General features: G+C 42.2%; 2 protein-coding genes across 2 annotated transcripts; one reads left to right on the top strand and one right to left on the bottom strand.

Annotated features, from left to right (window-relative positions):
- Positions 1 to 469: 469 nt before the first annotated feature.
- optn (optineurin) lies at positions 470 to 7,204 on the bottom strand. Its single transcript, XM_073480609.1, has 13 exons — positions 7,095 to 7,204; positions 6,142 to 6,266; positions 5,638 to 5,846; positions 5,216 to 5,377; positions 4,832 to 5,016; positions 4,411 to 4,513; positions 3,682 to 3,797; positions 3,332 to 3,481; positions 3,033 to 3,117; positions 2,752 to 2,910; positions 2,502 to 2,644; positions 2,142 to 2,224; positions 470 to 1,414 (listed from the first exon to the last, which is right to left on the bottom strand). The coding sequence occupies exons 2-13, from the start codon at positions 6,260 to 6,262 to the stop codon at positions 1,305 to 1,307; spliced, it is 1,626 nt and encodes a 541-aa protein (XP_073336710.1). The 5' UTR covers positions 6,263 to 6,266; positions 7,095 to 7,204; the 3' UTR covers positions 470 to 1,304.
- A 2,435-nt stretch (positions 7,205 to 9,639) lies between these two features.
- Positions 9,640 to 16,314, top strand: ccdc3a (coiled-coil domain containing 3a). The gene is made up of 3 exons (XM_073481088.1): positions 9,640 to 10,046; positions 10,509 to 10,686; positions 15,912 to 16,314. Exons 1-3 carry the CDS (start codon positions 9,640 to 9,642, stop codon positions 16,215 to 16,217), a joined length of 891 nt encoding a protein of 296 aa, XP_073337189.1. The 3' UTR covers positions 16,218 to 16,314.
- Positions 16,315 to 18,266: the final 1,952 nt, after the last annotated feature.

Here is an 18,266-nt window from a genome sequence, read left to right as displayed (position 1 = left end):
TTGCTTTGCCGACTTCCATTTGATTGCATGGTCCGTAGCCAAGGAAGAAGTGTGCCTGGAAGGATAAATCCAGGGTTGAAAAGAAACCCACTACAATACGGCCCTAAAAACCTGCATAAGACATGAATAATGGGAGACACCGCATATGTGGAGTGCAATTTCTCTCGAAATAATAATAGTAATGATGATAATGATGATAATAATAATAATAAATTTGTGTCTGACATGTTTTGAAATTTTGTATTTTCAAAGCAAGAAAATGGGACTTAATCATGAATACAGTATACTGTATGTTCTATTCAGTACAGAAATAAAAAAGATAAAAAGAAATGTCAAACTGTGTATTTATAGGATAGAAGAATTAAAAAGACCCAGTTCATACAGTCATCAATTGGGAAGATTTTCAAGAGACTACAGCAAGAATAGAGATATATGACAAACAAGCATCCAATATGACTAAAAGCAGACATAAATTTGGAGTTTATTTTATTGTCATTCACAGAATTACAACATGGAATCAGAAGGTCTTTTTAATCTACAGATTACAGAATCAGCAGGGTGTTGGAGCCTCCTGTACATACACTTACAAAGGCTGTGACTTACAGTGATAGGTTGATCAACAAGATAAATATAAGTTTTAATTACCAGGTATCATCTGCAGTCTAAATAAAATATATATCCTTGTATTAAAGTGCCTACATGGTGCATGCTCATTTTTCCACCAACCCAAACAAAGTAATCATGAGTAAAAATATCCTTTCCACGCAAAAAAATATAGAATTTTCATTTGACGAGAAAAAACATTTGAAAAATAATAAAAAGCCTTCAGCAACCAATTGCTAGGTGAAAAAAATGCAACTTGTAATGGCTGAACTTACTTAATGCGTGCATACAGACTGACAGCGACAAACGTCTCATGAAGGTGTTCATACACTTTCAGTTTTGGTATTCCAGACGTCTTTTGTGCTGAAGAAATTAATATTCAGCCTCGTCATTACAGCAAGAAACAGTCTATGTGCCAGATGACATGGGGTCAAAAAATAAAAGATGTGTCCTGCAACGTTTTTCCTGTTCTATTCTAACTTTTTAAAAGCCTTTTAAGATGTAAAACACCAGACAGGACAAATCATTTTCAGATTTGTAGAAAGTGGAAAGTGTTCCCATCCTAGAATGAATTTTACTGAGTTTTTCGTGGAACTGTGGACTCAGAGATCTGAGAAGAGGTACAGGTAAAAGCAGAGGAAGACTAAGATTAAGGTGCTAAAGGAGCCACTGTTTTGGTGGATGCTAGTAATGATGGAGGTCTAGTTGATGCAGTCCATGATGTGGATCTGCAGGGAGTCCAGGTCTGGCAGGATCTCATTGCACTTGGGACAGGCGTGTTCAGGAATATTCCCCTGCTGCCAGTCAGTACCTGAGAGTCAGAGACACTGATCACAACCTGAACATGCTGGACAGATGTTCCTGTTACACTACATTTTGCCATCAAACGAGCACTTCCCCTTGATATTTTGTTATGTTGCAACGTGTTCTGGCAATCACATGTTGTATGTTTTACTGTAAAGATGGTGAAAGGTTCAACAAAGGAGTATTTCAACATTTGGGAAATCTGGTTATTCACTTCTTGTTGAAAATTACACTAGGAAATTGATAGAACTCTCCTGTCTGTGCACTAAATATGACACTAGAGCCAGCAGTTGGTTAGCTTAGCTAGGTATTAAGACTGGGAATTGAGGGAAACAGCTAAAAAAAAATAAAAAATCTAATTGCAAAATGATCATTTGTGATTTTATGTGGGGTTCTTTGTTCTTGGCTAGACCAGTGACTTCCTTGAGTCACGGAGACAGTAAGTCCCCAGGAAGTCGCTGGCCCAGCCAAGAAATAGTTCCAGGTTGGTGTGCCCCCCTGCTTCCACTATAAACTATTTAACTGTACTCTGGCCCTGGCTTCATATTTTGCACAGATGCACAAGAATATTATCAATCTTCTCATCTCACTTAGAAGTAGACACATTTCTGGAAAGGACAAATGATTCTTTGAAGGCTCTTAAAAATTCAGCTACAAGACATGGCATTTGTACACATCATGATAGGAAGTATACCTAGAAGGCTGCACTCAGGACATAATAAAAGGAGATATACCTCTTCCAACCAAAGAAGCACCGGCTCCATGTGGACTTCCTCCCAGTGACACATGTCTCCTCTGCATTTCGCCCAGTGATCGCCTGCGGAGAAACAAGAAAAATGATTAGAGAAAAAAAAGAAAAAGAAATGCCCTTTAGCTTAAATTTTTTTAGGCTGGTGTAAAATTGACCTTTATAACCCTGCATGGTATCCTGTATATATGTCAACATGAGAGCAGGGATTTTCCTTGATGTATCAGAAGGTAAAAAGGAGTTCTGTAGCGACTACGCAGTAACAATCCCATCATATAAGTACATCACAATACACCTCTTTTGTCTCTGTTTCTAGCTGTTAACCGTCTTCTGTTTAATTCCGTACCGGCCCAGTGAGTCCATCTCCTCCTGCAGATGGATGTTCTGCTTCTTCACATACTCCAGCTGAGCAGCCAGACGCTCCCTCTCCTCATGGAGCTTCTCCCTCGCTGCTCGCTCTGCGTAGAAGTCTGAGGAGTAGACCTCTGCCTGCACAGAGAGTACAACAAATAGCATGATGGGTACCCGTGCTGTCATGTCGACTTCTGGTACTAAGATCTCAACACAGATGTAAAAGCATTTATACGCCCGCTGACCTGAGCCTGGAAGACAGATATTTGCTCCAGCTCCTTCTCCTTCTGGAAGATCTCCTGCTTCATGAGATCGATCTTGTCCTGTTTAGCAACGAGCGCCTGTTCAGCAGCAGTCAGCCGCTGCTGCAGCTCGTCCACCAGGTCCTTCTGCACCATCTGGGACTGCAGGACCAGAGGGCAATGGTCAAATGTGTCTGGCTCTCATTTCACATAATTTATACTCTTATAGCTAGTTATGTTGGGTGCAAATCAGCAGGATTTGATACTGTGCTACATAAACAGACCTCTCTCTTCTTCTTGTCCTCTTTGAGTTCGTTGTAGTCCTCAAACAGTTTGGTGTAGGCATCCTTCAGCTGGGCCAGGTTGTTCCTGTGAGAGAGGAAGGAAGGGTGTTAACCGGTGTGTGTCCAAATATAAGCTTATCACTACTGGGATACAAATAAATGAGGATTTCCAATGCAATGTCTGCACATTTAAACTGCTATATATATTTTTTTTCTTCAGAAAGTGATCAAAAGGGTTCAGATTTCCCAAATTTCAATGCCTCTATTTATGTACGATGTGTGTGTGTGCAGCCTCTGACCTGTCCTCCCCAGCCTTCCTCTGCTCCATCTGGTTCTGGGCCACCGTGCTCTCCAGCTGCAGCTTCAGCCGGTCATTCTCCGTCTGAACAGCCTGTTTCTCCACCAGCTGGGCCTTCAGAGTGGCCACATCTTGTTCCACTTCCCGACATCTAGACGCAAAAGGAAATACATTAAAATGTGCGGATCAAGATTAAGGAAAGGAACCACTGGTGTACACGATACTGAGAAATTGTTTTCATAAATTTTCCCTGTAATTTGTTTGGTAATAGAAAAAAAAAACATTTCACAGTATTATTGTAGTCTCCTCCTTCACTTAAAAGTTAAATGGGTATGCGTATGTTGGCCAAACCTGTCCTGCAGGTTCTTCTTCATGCCTTCTGCTTCATCAAGCTTGCTCTGAGCCTGCTGCAGTTCTTTGAACAGCGTCATCATTTGAGACTTCAGATTCTCCACCTCAGAGGCTGCCTAAAATATGTGCATGACACACAAACATTATGAGAAGGAAACAAAACATGACAAACAGCAGCGGACCTCTGCCAGCTATGGTAATGATAACATCGTAGATAAATGTCAGCAGAGAGAGATGCGACTTCAAACTGAGCTCAATATGTAAGAATAGGCTACCTGTCGAATTTATACTCTATACAAATGGGGGAGCATATCACGAGAGTAATTGCTAACTGCTGCTAACTGTAGCTGCCGTTAGATAGTTGGTCCAGTTAGCCATGCAGCTAGGACTGGACCGAGACCGAACACAACCTCCGAGTGCGACAGATTGTTTGATGACCAGGAATAAAGTACTGAGATCTCCAGCCTGAGCTATAATACCGGACTATCACTTGTGGAGGTACAAAGGGGTATTACAAGACAGGACTGTTATTTCTTCGCACTTTTCTTTTAGTACATTTCTGAACGTTTAAACTAAAATGTTTACATATTTCCCCTTTAAATACAATGTGAGATGTTACTTTAACATCATCAGCATCAGAATGGACAGATCACAATCATCTTTCACACCAAGTCCGCATTGTGTTTAGTCTTTGTTACTCCAAACATAGTTTCAGTATTGAGTAAATACCTTTTCCTCTTTCTCAGAATCCTCCTTTGCCTCTGTAGTCTCTGGTTGGGTGGTCTGTGTTGATTCGTCTTCATTGCTTCTCCTCTCCTCCAGCTCTCTAATTCTGTTGACAATTGAGAATTTGTTTCATAAACAGTTTTTTAAAAAAAAACACATTTCAGGAGGATTAGATAAAAACCAAATAGCTTTAAGGAAAAACACACTTAAAAATATAACTAAACATGAATACAAAGCAAAGACAGCAGTGGGATTACTGCAAAAACAACCTATTTGGTCTAATCTCCAGGAAAAAGCACAAGAAAGAAAGAAAGAAACAGGCTGACTTATTGTATTTCCTGATACTATAAACTTTTCTTTCATCTGTCATGATGACAGCAGATTATTAAGTGGTGAACTGTTTCTTTAAGTGGCTGTTCCCTACCTGTCAGCTGAGGACTGCAGCTCGGCCTGCAGCCGCTCGGCCCGCTGCGTCTCGTTCCTCAGTGACTGGAGGAGCTGGCTGACAGTCACCTCCTCGCTGTCCAGCCGAGACGCTGTCATGCTCAGGTCCAGACGTTTGTTGCGCTCCGAACCACACACATCACTAATGCCGTCGACACCTCCATCCTGGGAGGAATAGTATCAGTTAGATCCCAAACTTTGACTTACACCAATGTTTTATTCAATCAACGTCACATAATGAAACTGTCTTCTTAATGTGGGTTTAAATGTAGACTGTAAGTTTTAGATTACAGCCCTTCCATGCTGAATAGAAGAAGATTCTGAATGTAAAATTCATTATATATGCGTGTGTGCTGCTATTCACCGAGACCCTGATGACCTCAATGAAGGAGTCGCTGTTTGAGTCCTGATCCGCCTTCAGCTGCAGCTCAGAGTTCATCGCCACCAGGTCGTTCTTCTCTGCCTGCAGGCGAGTGACCTGGGAACGCAAGGCCTCGAGCTCTGCGCTCTGATTGAATGACACCGCCTGGAGATTACATTAGACGTCACCAATGCAGAATATATGGTAGTTAAAGGTCCCATATTATGATCGTTTTCAGGTTCATACTTGCATCTACTAGAAAATGTTTACGCGCTTTAACAATCAAAAAACACATTATTTTTTCGCTAGAAAAAGCTACAGAAGCTTTAATCCTTAAAACAGTTATGAACATGGGAACATAACACTGGCTCTCAGCTGCTTTCATCCAGAATAAAACAACTAAACAAAAATATGTATATGCTCACCATCAAGCCTCCAGGTGCTCCCCCTGTCCTCCCCTCCCCACCGGGTCTCCTGCTCAGCTCCTGGTTTTGAAGGGTCAGCGCCTCCATGCGGCTCCGAGCCTCCGCCAGCCTGCTCTCCAGGAAGTCCCGCTCCTCCCGCTGCTTCTCCCGCCACGCACTCAGACCCTCGAAACGCTCCTTCATTGTCAGGTTGGTCTGACGCAGGGCCTCTGAGAATTTGAATATATGATGATTGTACCGGCCAAGTCATTTGAATTCTGAGCCTTTCCGTTGCCATTTTTGTCCCCACACACTGCTCCAGCTGGTCACAATACAACTCTGAATCTCTACCCTGACATGAGCCACCAGGAAACACAATGACCATTGACCTTAGCTGATAAGAGTATTAAGGAGGACTAGAACAGACTTCTTTGTTGTTTAACAGTGCAGCAACAACAACTAAGAAGCTCAAATAAAAAACATTCGTCTCAGCTCTGACCCCACCACCACCATCATCAGTCTTACCCTTCAGGTCTCGGTTCTCCTGGATGAGGATGTTCATCTGCTGCAGGGTTTCCTCCAGCGTGCCCGACTGACTGGGAGAGCGAGAGATGTCGCCGTTCATCATGGGGCCTCCAGACGCCATGATGCTGAGAGGAAGGCAAGGAAAATGATCTTTTTGCCCCATCATTTTGAGTATACTGCTAATTACATTTATAAAGTGCAGGAAATAGGTTCTATGTTGTAAGATTTGTAATAGTTTCTGAATTAGAATTAAGCTCACGTCTCCCACACAAATGACTGACTCAAAACAAGTTTTTTCTCACTTTATGGAAAATTTTAACATTACCACACAATATGGATATAGACTATAATGACTTGGAATGAAATCTCCAGTCTTGCTGTCTTTACTTGTGCTCTGTTGTCAGTAAATGGTGTCAAATTAAAAACTGCTCCATGCTGACATCACCAGTGACTCAGTGGTTCAGCATGCAGCAGCAGAGAAGCAGGACACAGTCAATAAAACTGAATTATCTCATCAGCAGGTCACATGATAATTGAATTGTGACAATAACAGAGAGCAGTACCTATGTAACAGGCTGGACACTGTGGCCTGCTTCTGCCCTCACTCAATCACTTACTCAACGGCTGTTACTAATAAACAACTAGCTAAAATCAGCATTTAGCAGCTGAGACAACACGCTGAAACTGTAGCTAACTTGGTAACAGTACAGTAAAGAAGTGGGGTGAATGCTAACCACCGAATAGACACACTGTCGCCCTGTTAAAATGTTAAAAGATATCTTTGTTGAATATGTCGTTATATAATTTTACTTTCGCTTTCCTCAGGTGGGCCTATCCCATGTACTTGGTAAACACAGAAAAGTTAGCAGTCACAAACACGACACGGCTGTGGCTCAACGTGAGCCAAACTGCGTCACATCAAATGTTAAACAAGTAAAAATGTCGTAACCCACCTGCTGTCAACTCCTGAGCTGAACACGGTCTGGAAAGTCACTCCCAAACCGCACAGAAACACTCGGAGAGCAAGAAATGTGTCGATCAACCTTGTAGTGCTGCTTCTGGTTTGTAGCAACGTCAAGTTACGTAAAGGAACAGCGCGCTTCCGGTGATGTTTTTCCAAAATAAAATCTTCGCTTCAAATCACAAAATCTCTTTTAAAATGTCGTTTCAGTCTAAAAAGGGTTCAAGAATTGAGCATAACCTTTGCCAGATATCTCTACTTTGTTTTGATAGGGACTTTTTCCAACAAAAATCTTTTAACTGTAACATTTTTAATGGCTTTCAATGTAATTTATCTGTATACATGTATGTATTGTGCAAAAACAGCAGCAATTACATGGAAAAGAGTGATACAATAAGAAAAGTTAACAACACGGGTATACATACAATTGTATAATACAATTCAGCCGATTATATGAAACAATACAATATGCTCAATATGAATTCAATATGAACTTTTTCAGTAATAACTTCATTCTGTTGCATGTAATGTAATAATTTCATTGTGTGAAGCTTTTACTGTTAAAATAAAGAAAGAAAAAGAAAATCAAACTCATTAAACCAAAAATGTAGATGTACCCTGTACATATAGTCACAGGTTCCATATCAGCCATGAGAAATAAACCATATGAATGTTGAGGTTCCTATCATTTTTGGTAGCTTTGACCTGAACATTATTTTCAAATTAAAAAACATTAAACATAAATGACCAAGTAAAGAAATAAATATTTTTAAAAAATCAAATAAAATCTGAACTAATCTAGGCCGTAGTACATCACGATGGATAATCGCTAATCCATGTTTGAAATTTTTGGTCAATTTATTCGGGGATTCTTCTTTTATTTTGAAGGTTAATTTACCTTACTTCCTGTCCCCACATGCCTGATTAACGCTCTGACTCGTGTGGATTTCGTTTCTTCGAAGTGACGTCACAGAGCAGGTCGCAGATGTGAGTATAAAGTGCAGCAGGGTCTGAGCAGAGCCGCCGCTCCGTCAGCTCCATCCGCATCTTCTACACGTCACCGGGAGGCTGACAGCTGGGGGCGGGGCCTGTCCTCAGCTGACAGCGGGAATTCCCTTCAGGAGTCACCTTGCACTTTGGACACAGACTGGAGATTCCCTAACCTGCTCAGTCATAGTGTAAAAATGTAAAACATAAAGCATCAGAATTAAAACATAATTAATTATGATGTAATGTCTGGAAATATTGTTTTATGAAATTACATCAAGGTCACTGTAGAATACTGTCCCAATACAACAAGCCAACTTGTTTACAGAGTGGCGCATTAAAGCAAGTGTAAAATATTACAGCATTTATTCGATTCATTCAGATAATCTATTATATAAAATGAAAATAAATACATGTTCACGTCAGTGTCCACTAGGTGGCAGTGCTGTCTTGACAAAAATCAAGATCTGATGTAAAATTTCACACCACTGAGCTTAAATCAAACTACCTGAGTATATTCTAAGAAGCATAAATACTTTCCATGGTTTATATGTATTTTGAGGCCATATTGTCTGTTGCTCAATGGGGAAAAGATTGTATATTAAAACAGGAGCAACTGGTAGCTCTATAGCAGACAGATCCCACTCTGACACAATATAATTTCTTTCAACTTTTTTTTTTTTTTTTATATTATATCTTCTGCTGTGGACTACTGTTATCAATCAGTGATCCTGTTCAAAGAACCCCCTGAACTTCCTCTGAAGATGCTCTCCAACATTAGAAACCACTTACCCACTTTTCTGGGATTGATCTGGGATGCTTTCAAATGTGCTCTCGGAAAAATGGAAATCTCTAAAAAGAGTTTCTCAGTTCAGTTCAATGAAGGCCTAAACTACTGTATGTCTACATGTTAAAAAAACATCTAGTGGTAAAAAAAATGTAAGGCTTGCGATTTGCCACATTATCCACTATTAATATATGTGGGCTATTTATGATAAAATCTGATGTATGGATCTACTTTTTTGCCTTACATCGTTTATCAGTTATATTGATATTAACCGGCAAATAGCACTTGAACGCACAATCAAGCTCTCTTGGAAACATCAAATGTCGGAGCGTCCCATCAGTCCTTGAACGCAGCGCCCGGTCTGCTCTGGTGAAGCTTGTCGCTCACACAGCAGACAGATGAGAGGAAACAGTGGGAGCACAGCAACAGGTTGAAGTTGTGGAAGTTTCTGCAAAGTGATTTGACCGCTCTGTTCTCTTTAAAGTCTGCAAAGGTGGTTTAGTTAGTGCAATTAACTAAACCTGCATTATCTTGATGGATAAAAGCACAAGTTTGTGTGAAAGTTAATTTGCTATTTTTTTTTAGTTGTTGGTCAGGAGGAGCATCCTCGAGCGTCAAGGTAACCATCCAAAGTGTTTAGTTCTTTGAAATTTTTCTGTACGCATTTTTAACTCGCTTAAACTTGGAGGTTTGAAGGGACCCCCAGTAACAGTCATTTTTGAAACTGGGTTCACAAACTGCCAGAAGCTTGTAGCTCCTCAGCATGTTTTCCGCGGCTCTCCTCCTCGCAGCGCTCTGCGTTTTTACGCACCTGGACACTTTTACGCACGGCTGCCAGCTCCCCTCCGAGTGGCGGCCGCTGAGCGAGGGCTGCCGAGCGGAGCTGGCGGAGATCATAGTGTACGCCCGGGTCCTGGGGATCCACCGGGAACCCCTGGGCGGCGGGGCGGGCAGCCTGTACAACTCGCTGCCCTTCGGGTTCGGGTATGGGTACGAGGGCGCGGAGGAAGGGCTGCTGTACTCCGCGGAGGTGGAGTTGCTGTGCGACCAGGCCTGGGGCAGCATGCTGGAGGTGCCCACTGGATCAAGACTCAACCTGACCGGACTGGGGTACCTGTCCTGCCAGTCTCACACCGTGATGGAGAACTACTCCTACTTCTTTTTCCTCAGGTGAGCTGCAAAGCCTAGCTGGGCATATTCATCCAAACAGCTCCAACACACATCTGGACTATAAAAGCTTCAAAAAAGTCTAGAAACTAGGTTTATTGTTGCCATTATAAAACTTTTTGTCAGACAGAAATGCATTTGGCAAAACAGCTACTTTAAACTGACACTCTAATAACTCTTCAGTCATTTGTTGTAGAGCAAACTGTGATCTACAGTCAGCTGTGTAAACAAGACAACTGTATTTAAATATCATTTTGAGGTGTACCACTTGAGAATGCCTCTGTAGTTCCATCAAGTGAGACTTGAAATGCTCTTCTTTTTATGCACAACATCTGTCTGACAACTGTACTTGCTATTTACTTGCAAAATGTTAAAAATTAAAAACTACAGCTGCCGTACAAGCCAATAGTTCCTGCAGGAGCTCCAGCTCTCTCCTCACAGTTTTCCTGTTTATCTCCTCCACAGGATGGACGAGAACTACAACATCCTCCCCCATGGCGTCAACTTCCAGGACGCCATCTTCCCCGACACGTCCGAAAACAGGCGCACGTTCTCAAGCCTCTTCCAGTTCTCCAACTGCACTCAGGGGAGCCAGCCTTTCCACACCTTCAGTCCTGAGTGGGACACCCAGGAGGACAACAGGGTAGGGCATCAGTTTCACCACACACATTTTCATATCTAGTACCACTTTTATGCCTGAAAATCAACCATGAATTGTAACCCTGGGGACTTCCATGCAGTCTGATTGGATAGTTGGTTGCCATAGTGCTGCCTTCTTGAAGACAAAATTTATTTAGTGCAACCTCATTACCTTTTGAGAAGAATAAGATTAAAAAAAGTCTCCTTCTTCAGTCGAGTCAGCTTATTTTGTGTTTGAAGGGGATGTAAACAAACCCGACCCCATCTCGTTACCATGGAGATATCAGATTAACAGTCTAGGCTGAGAAGTGGATGTGGGGGGGGGGGGGACTAACAACTATTGTTGTTGTGGTTTTTTTTAGTCATATTCTTGCTTCGTGACTTGAATATACTGTTGTACATAAATATGAATGTGTGTGCGTGTGTGAGTCAGCAGCAGAGTGAGATCTTGGTTTGTTTGTGTGTTTGAGTGTGTGTGGACACCTAATCCTGAGTTGACTTGTGACTCTGCTGACAGGAATGTGGTGAGGATCAGTAAGAACACAGTTTAACTACCCTCTGGCACAGTGCAGAGCCACACACACGCAAACACACACACACACACACACACACACAAGAATATAAAATACAAGGAGATGCACGCAGAAGAATTGATTATACTCTCCAACGATTGATCACACATGTGATCACGTTGCGGCCGGTTGAAGATCAAAGCGATGACTGATTGGTCGAGGTCCGTCGGTCTTCCACCTCAGGCAGACAGGATGCTGGCCGCCCAGAGGTCAAAGGTCAAATAGCAGAGATCGACACGTTTGACAGGCAGCAGTTTGAAAGCGTGCCAGTCTGCAGCTTCGATTCATATCTGTGTGAAGAAACGCAGCCTGCTGACCTGGGACCACAGATAAGCCGGACCCCTGTCGACAGAAGAAGACGGGTCTGCTGCTGCGATTCAGGCATTTACGAAGACACCTCCTCTGAGGGAGCTGAGCAGGTCACACTGTGGACAAGACAGAACACGGTGGCTGGAGTTGGAACGACACTAGTCTTTGCCCTCCTTGTCTTGTGCAAATTCATTGACACATTTTAACATGTCTCCATTGACTTCAGACTTGACGTGGACTAACCTCCATTTACTTGAGTTGGTCTTGCCCCAAAAGACTGCACCAGTTTATGGAGTTTGCATGCAAAAATCTATTTGCATCTTTGCATTATTAGTCAGGATGCAGCACCTTGTCCCTGACTGACCTGGACACTGCTTGCAGCACACGTAGAGACGGACATGATTAAATGTTCCCTAAATGGATTTAGGGTATTTCATAATTGTCGGCAGTAAAAATTGCAGATCTAAATCAGGAAACATGCGGTGCTGTGCTGTCTTCCTCTCCCCTTTTTATTCAGGTTTGACCTGCAGGGTGTGGCCCCTGAGCTATATGGTCAAGGGTCAGTGAGGCAGGGGTTAAACACACTGCTCATTTAGAGGACAGGCACTCACATGCAGAGGACACGACCTGCAGGCAAGGCGGGAGAAAACAGGTGTTTTGCTCTGGGAATTTATGGAAGAGTATAAGATGGAAGGACCTTCTTCTTCTTCTTCTTCTTTTTCCTTCATGTCTCTCCTTATGATGTCATGTTTCCCTGTCTTTTGTCTGTAGAATTTGAAAGTATCAGATTCAAAGCAGATGAAAAACCCTCCTTCTCTCCATTTTTTGTGCTTTGGCTGTAGATTAAAAGAAATTAGAAACAACTAAGAAAATCCCATTTCTAATTTCAGTATCTAGAATTCTGAGTTTGGTCCAAAGGATGAGTTTCCCTGGCTGTAACACTCTCTCAGCGACTTGGTTTCCACAAACCCTTCAGCTGGAGTTCAAACACAAAACATCGCCAACATTGGGAGGTGCTTTGCTTCTGGTTTCAGCCTCGTGGGAACCAGACACCCCTCCAGAAGGACAGACAAGAGACTTCCTCCACTCTTCTGCCAAAACCTCCAATTAGCTTTTGTTGGAGCCTCCTCTTATCAGCTACATTTGGAGCGGCTTTAACCCTGAGCAGGAGGTTCAATACAGATTTTTTTGTTTTCAGACTTTGCCTTCACTTGATAGGCCTCAGTAAGATATTCCCCCCAAATTCCCCAAATACTACTGAATCAGCACATTTCCATGTTTACATGTGCTCTAATGGTTTGATGCTGAACCACAGTGAGGTATCAGTCCAGTTGTAACTTTTATGTAAACACCTTTAACAAGTTTTCTGACTCTCATTAACTTTTTATGTGGATGCTTAGAGGGATAAAAGGAGTCTGCCTGTTTCACTCGGTAGTTAAAACTCAGGTTGAATACCATGTCGAACTGTGTGTGTGTGTGTGTGTGTCCTGTCTGTCTCCCACTTTCTCTGTCTCGTCTTTGTTTTTCTTTCTTTCTCTGCCTCCCTTTTGTTCTTTTTATCTCTTCATCTCTCTGTCTTTCTGTCTTATTGACCTATTCCTGCACACACACACACACACACACACACACACACACACACACACACACACACACACACACACACACACACCACACACAAAGCAAAATAAGACCTCAGGAACAGAGAAGAAACCCCGGCTTGTCTCTTTGACGTCAGTAGTGAAGCTCTAAAGACACTGAACGTATGTGTGTGTATGTGTGTGGGTTTGGGTAGTAGGGGGAACTCATGCTGAGTCTCTATATAAAGTTAGAAAGAGGTCAGGATGGACACACACACACACACACACACACACACACACACAAAGCCTAGACTCTCAACTCCTTCAACCCTTCACTGGGATTTCTCCTCATTCTCTGTTTGGTCCGTGAGAATGAAAACATAAAAAAATGGAAATATGAAATAATGTTGAGTAAAGTACTGTACTGGAGTAAACATACTTAGTTACATTCCATTACTGTCATGTCTCTAAAATGTCAGAGAAACCTGATCCAACTATTTCCATATTCTGCCTGTTTAAAAACTTTAAATCTATATTCAGTTGCTTAAAGCTGCATTAATAGATTTTTGGCCACATGGGGGCAGCACAACAAGTGGTAAACAAAAAATTTTGATTTTCTCCTCAGAGAGTTGACATAGTGATCATTGATGTCCAATATTTACTCTCCTTTAAGCTCTGTTTTGGTCCCTACCAAGACCGGAAGGAAAATCTGGCTTTTCAGCTGCTAAAAGTTTGACTATGTTCATCAGCTAACTGGTAACTGTGTCTGTCAGCGGTTTGCTGCTGAGCAGGTAGCATACAGCAGGTACTGTATATCACATATTTTTAAATCTAACTACTTCCTGCTGAGGCTGGAGACCACAATAAGAGCAGTGAGACTCAACCAACAGTAAAGCTTCTGTATCTAAAAACCAAAACAATGAGCTGAAAGATGCTAAAACGCACCAAAGAGCTGAAGGGAAACTGCAAAGTTGGGTGATAATTACCTGTGTCACAGTGATTGACCTCTCAGTGTAAGAATATTGTTTAATGCAGATTTAAATGTATTTGAGTGGATTTTGAGTATTGACACTCTGCAGCTATGATATAGTTTTGAGCAAAAGAGACAATGTCTTTCTGTGTTGACACTTTTGTACACTTGAATTTGAGGACATGCATGTGTCTTCACATGTCCTCTAAATACTGTTTATACAGATGATGCTTAACAGCAGGCAGGTAACACCCGGATGTTTTGACAGGTGGTGTGCGTTTGTGTGTGGATGTGTGTGTTTGGGGCGTCCCACCGAGAGTCTTCCTAGGAGCATGAGAGAGTGTTCAAACTGTAAAAAAAAATGTACCAATGTTATGTAATTTGGATTTGACATTTCCATGGATAAGTGGGAAGAAAGAGAAAAAGACCTCTCTTGTCTCTTATTGCATCTATTTAAATTATTTAAGTAGTCCAGGTTTTTAGATTTCCATCTCTGAGATTTAAACTCCCGCTCCACTAAAATGTTTGCTTGTACTAACAGCATTTCAAATCACATTTTAAAAACTCTTCCATTGGGCGTCACCTCGAGCTCGACCATGTAATCACAGTGCACCTGGTTTAACTCCAGCTGGAGATCAATGTTGCATGTCAAAACAAATACAGTCTGTCATCCCAGAAACAGTATTTTCAACATGAACAATTCCCTCAGTAGAAGAAATAGCTGAAACGAAAAGGTTTGTTTTAATTTAGATGAATTGACTCTAAAATGAATATACAGTACAGTAAACATGGAGACACATACAAACACTTGTGCGATTGTGCAATTAATATTCCATTGCTACTAAATCCTTGCATACCAGAACATGGTTTCAGAGTCAAAAGAATGTTTTACTTTTGTTTAATATTCAAATTGGTCATTTTAAAGATACATTTGTAGATGTTTTTGGTATGAATCTTTGATCCCCGTTCTCACTCACGCAAGAAAATCAAAAATTACAGGAACTTAGTGAAGCCTATACAGAGCTAATGTGGGAAGCTTCTTCACACAAGGTCTGTGTGTTTGATAAAGTAAAGCAGAACTGACTCAATACACTGAGTCACAGTGGTGATATCGGTTGTGTTGACTTTACTGAATTTAGCGGAGTGCTAGTGGAACACAGTGAAGCATTAGCATTAACGCGATGGCCATAAAAGGTTGTTTTAAAGATTTTCCTAGGTTGATATGTTCCTCTGACAAAGTGCAGTCCTACATGACCACACATCCCCGCTGTGACTACGAGAGCACTCACCCCTGTTAACCCTGCTGGTGGAGGTCAGCTCTGCTCTACCAATGAGATGGAAAATCAGGGCCCCTGAAACATCCAAGTACGTGACCCTCGCATTGTGAGGGAGGGATGGAAGGTCCGTGGGGTGAAACGTTTATGTTACGCAGACGCACATAAACAGCATACATCGTCCTCTTGTGTTTTCACACTGGTAGCAGGGAGCCTGTGTGGATAAATGTAACTGACGAGGGTCAGGACCTCCACTTTATTTCCCCATCCTCCTTTCTTTTAAGTGTGTTGGGCCTTGGAGAGGAGAGGAGGGAAATAAAAGCACTGTGGAGATCAAAGGGAGAAAGATTTTTCATTTTCTCAGAGAGGCTGCTGGGAAAATCACATCACCAGTGCTCCCACACTACCCAACCAGCTGACGAGATGGCAACTGGGAGTTTTACAACACTTTGGTTTGCCTGTAAAGAAAACAACTCTTTGCGTACGTTAACTCACTGCAACACTTTCCTTCTCTTCCTGCCCCCCAGCTGCTGTGCTCCTCGGTGCAGGCCGCGCTCTTCGAGGAGGAGGAGCGAGGCCGCAAGCTGCAGGAGCGCCTGTCCGCGGCCGAGAGGAGGAACCGGCAGCTGAAGGAGCGTGTTCGGAAGGTGAAGCGCTCCCTGAGGAACGCCCGCAAGGCTGCACGCAAGGCCGCGCAGGAGGCGCAGGAGCTGCAGGAGAAGCTGAAGGCTGCACAGCGGAGGGCGGGGCATCACATCAACGCCATAACGCAGGAGGAGCCTCCACCCGGGCGCTATGCGAGCACGGCGATACGCCAGAGAACGCAACTTTAACCAATCCCACCTGCTCCAAACTGCCACCCACCCTGGACTGAAAGCTGGCTGTGGAGAGAAAGAGACTGCTGGGCGGTCTCCATGTAAGGGACAAACAAATAGCAGCTGTCACATATGAGTAAACACACTTTTAACGTAATAATCTGCATAGTTTTCTTGTAAATAAACTACTCTTTGTTTCCTCTGTATCCCTCATTGATGTAATACAAGAGTGATTGTCAGGATTCCTGGTCGTGTGACAAAAGACCAAAAGCGAATCAAGAGTGAATCACTTATATTCTTGATGATCTCTTGCAGGTGGAGCAGTACTTCAACAACTAGACTCAGTCTCTGCTCAGAGCTCCTCTCAGGCCGTGATCACATAGGATGTGTTTTTGCTCCAACACAAAGCCCAGCTGTGTGCGACATTAGTAACAGCAGGAGCTTATTGGAGCGCAAATGCATTGTTCTGTTTCCCAACCTGAAGTAAAAGTATTTAAAAAGTGATAGCAGACAACCCCCTCCTAGCATTTTCAAGTGGTGTTATTGTTGGCGCTGTAGTCGCAAAGACAACAGGATCGTTTCCAATTTCCTCAGAGTGATAACGACCAACAACACAGGACCAAATGTGAGTTTATTCATTCATTTATTTAGTCTATAACAGAGATGTGAAAGCAGATAGAAATGGTGCCGATCAGCCTTCACTTTCCCCGAGATTTCGTGCCCGGTGGCGGAAAAAAATTGCATAGTGAAAGCGAGGTTTATAGGGAACCATCTAAACACTGATGGTGTCATTATTCTATAGCTATTACACTGCACTTCAACACACAATCAATACATAATAATGAGCTGAAGCAAAAAACTCGCTACTGCAAGTTTAAAGATAAAACACAAAAAATGAAGAAAAGAAGTGATGTATCGTTTGCTTATGTTGGAGCAAGATGATGAGAACTCAGCTAAAGTCAGTTCATGAGTCAGATGAGGTACCAGTCAGTCAGGCTGTGAAAACAGTCGTATAATACCTTATGTGGCTCTGCTGGAGCTGTGTCCAGAGATGTGTTTGGCTTTTTAAAAAAAAACAGAAATCCTCATGACAGAGAGTTTTACACATTGGGGAGATGAAGTTAAGAAGACATCAGCTTTCATCAGGCATGGTCCGGAGAAGGATGCTGTTGCTCTGCATTATGGGCGTTTTCTCTGTCTGCTCCATAGATTTATATCATTTGTCTCTGGCTCTGGCAGGTTGAAGTGTCCTTGAGCAAGATTCTGAACCCCAAATTCTCCTGAGAAGCAGATTGGCATTGTAGCCTCTGCCATTAGAGAACAGATGAATGTGCCAATGTGTTGTAAAGTCCATCTAGACAAGACAAGGCAACATGAACAGTCATTTGGACTGGTGTGTCAGCTGCACATTCTGATATCCTGTATGTTCTAGGAACATCTTAATTAATGTTGCTCCAGGGCCATCACTGAAACCGACCAATCACATTTTTATAATGTCATAGCTTGCAACATACATGGCAGAAGTTATTCTTTCAAACACGTGGTCAAATTCACCCAATGCCATGTTTTCTTAAACCTAACCAAGTATTTTAGTTCCCTAAACCTAACCAAACTGTGACACGGAAAATAATAAGTGAACTCAGCGTAAAAATAATAAGTGAACAGTATTATAATATATACCAAGGAGGTTCAGTCAGAATCAATCAAACCATTAAAGTTGGTGGCCAAAACAATGTGCTGAAAGACGCTAAATACTCTGTAGAGATGAGGGGAACTGCAGAGTTGGGTTTTGCATTTCTTGTGATCAAAAACAAAGAAAAGACCCATCAAAAATGCCTTTTTATGTAATCACGGCCTAACGAAGCAACGATAAAAGACATTACATTCAATTTTTAATGATGTTGTGATTTAGCAACTTTCTCTTCGACTGAAACTGTGAGCAGAGCGTGTTGTAACCGAGACAGAAAATGTTCGAGAAGGTTCTTTTTTATTATTTGATTGTTGTGAGTTAAGTCTGGAACATCAGCTTGTATGTGGATATTTTTTTGTATGACTGTGTTTCTCTTC

The sequence above is a fragment of the Pagrus major genome, chromosome 14 (genome assembly GCF_040436345.1).
Source record: "Pagrus major chromosome 14, Pma_NU_1.0".
In the NCBI taxonomy this organism is placed as follows: domain Eukaryota; kingdom Metazoa; phylum Chordata; class Actinopteri; order Spariformes; family Sparidae; genus Pagrus; species Pagrus major.
The sequence above is the reverse complement of the archived record's forward strand: the minus strand, read 5'-3'. Positions and strand labels throughout refer to the sequence as shown.

Coding starts and splice junctions, on each gene's coding strand:
- optn (XM_073480609.1), bottom strand. CDS start 6,262: ATGGCGTCTGGAGGCCCCATGATGAACGGCGACATCTCTCGCTCTCCC. Junction 4,514..4,831: donor CTGCAGTCCTCAGCTGACAG/GTAGGGAACAGC, acceptor AATTGTCAACAG/AATTAGAGAGCTGGAGGAGA. Junction 2,225..2,501: donor GAGATGGACTCACTGGGCCG/GTACGGAATTAA, acceptor GTTTCTCCGCAG/GCGATCACTGGGCGAAATGC.
- ccdc3a (XM_073481088.1), top strand. CDS start 9,640: ATGTTTTCCGCGGCTCTCCTCCTCGCAGCGCTCTGCGTTTTTACGCAC. Junction 10,047..10,508: donor TCCTACTTCTTTTTCCTCAG/GTGAGCTGCAAA, acceptor TCTCCTCCACAG/GATGGACGAGAACTACAACA. Junction 10,687..15,911: donor ACACCCAGGAGGACAACAGG/GTAGGGCATCAG, acceptor CCTGCCCCCCAG/CTGCTGTGCTCCTCGGTGCA.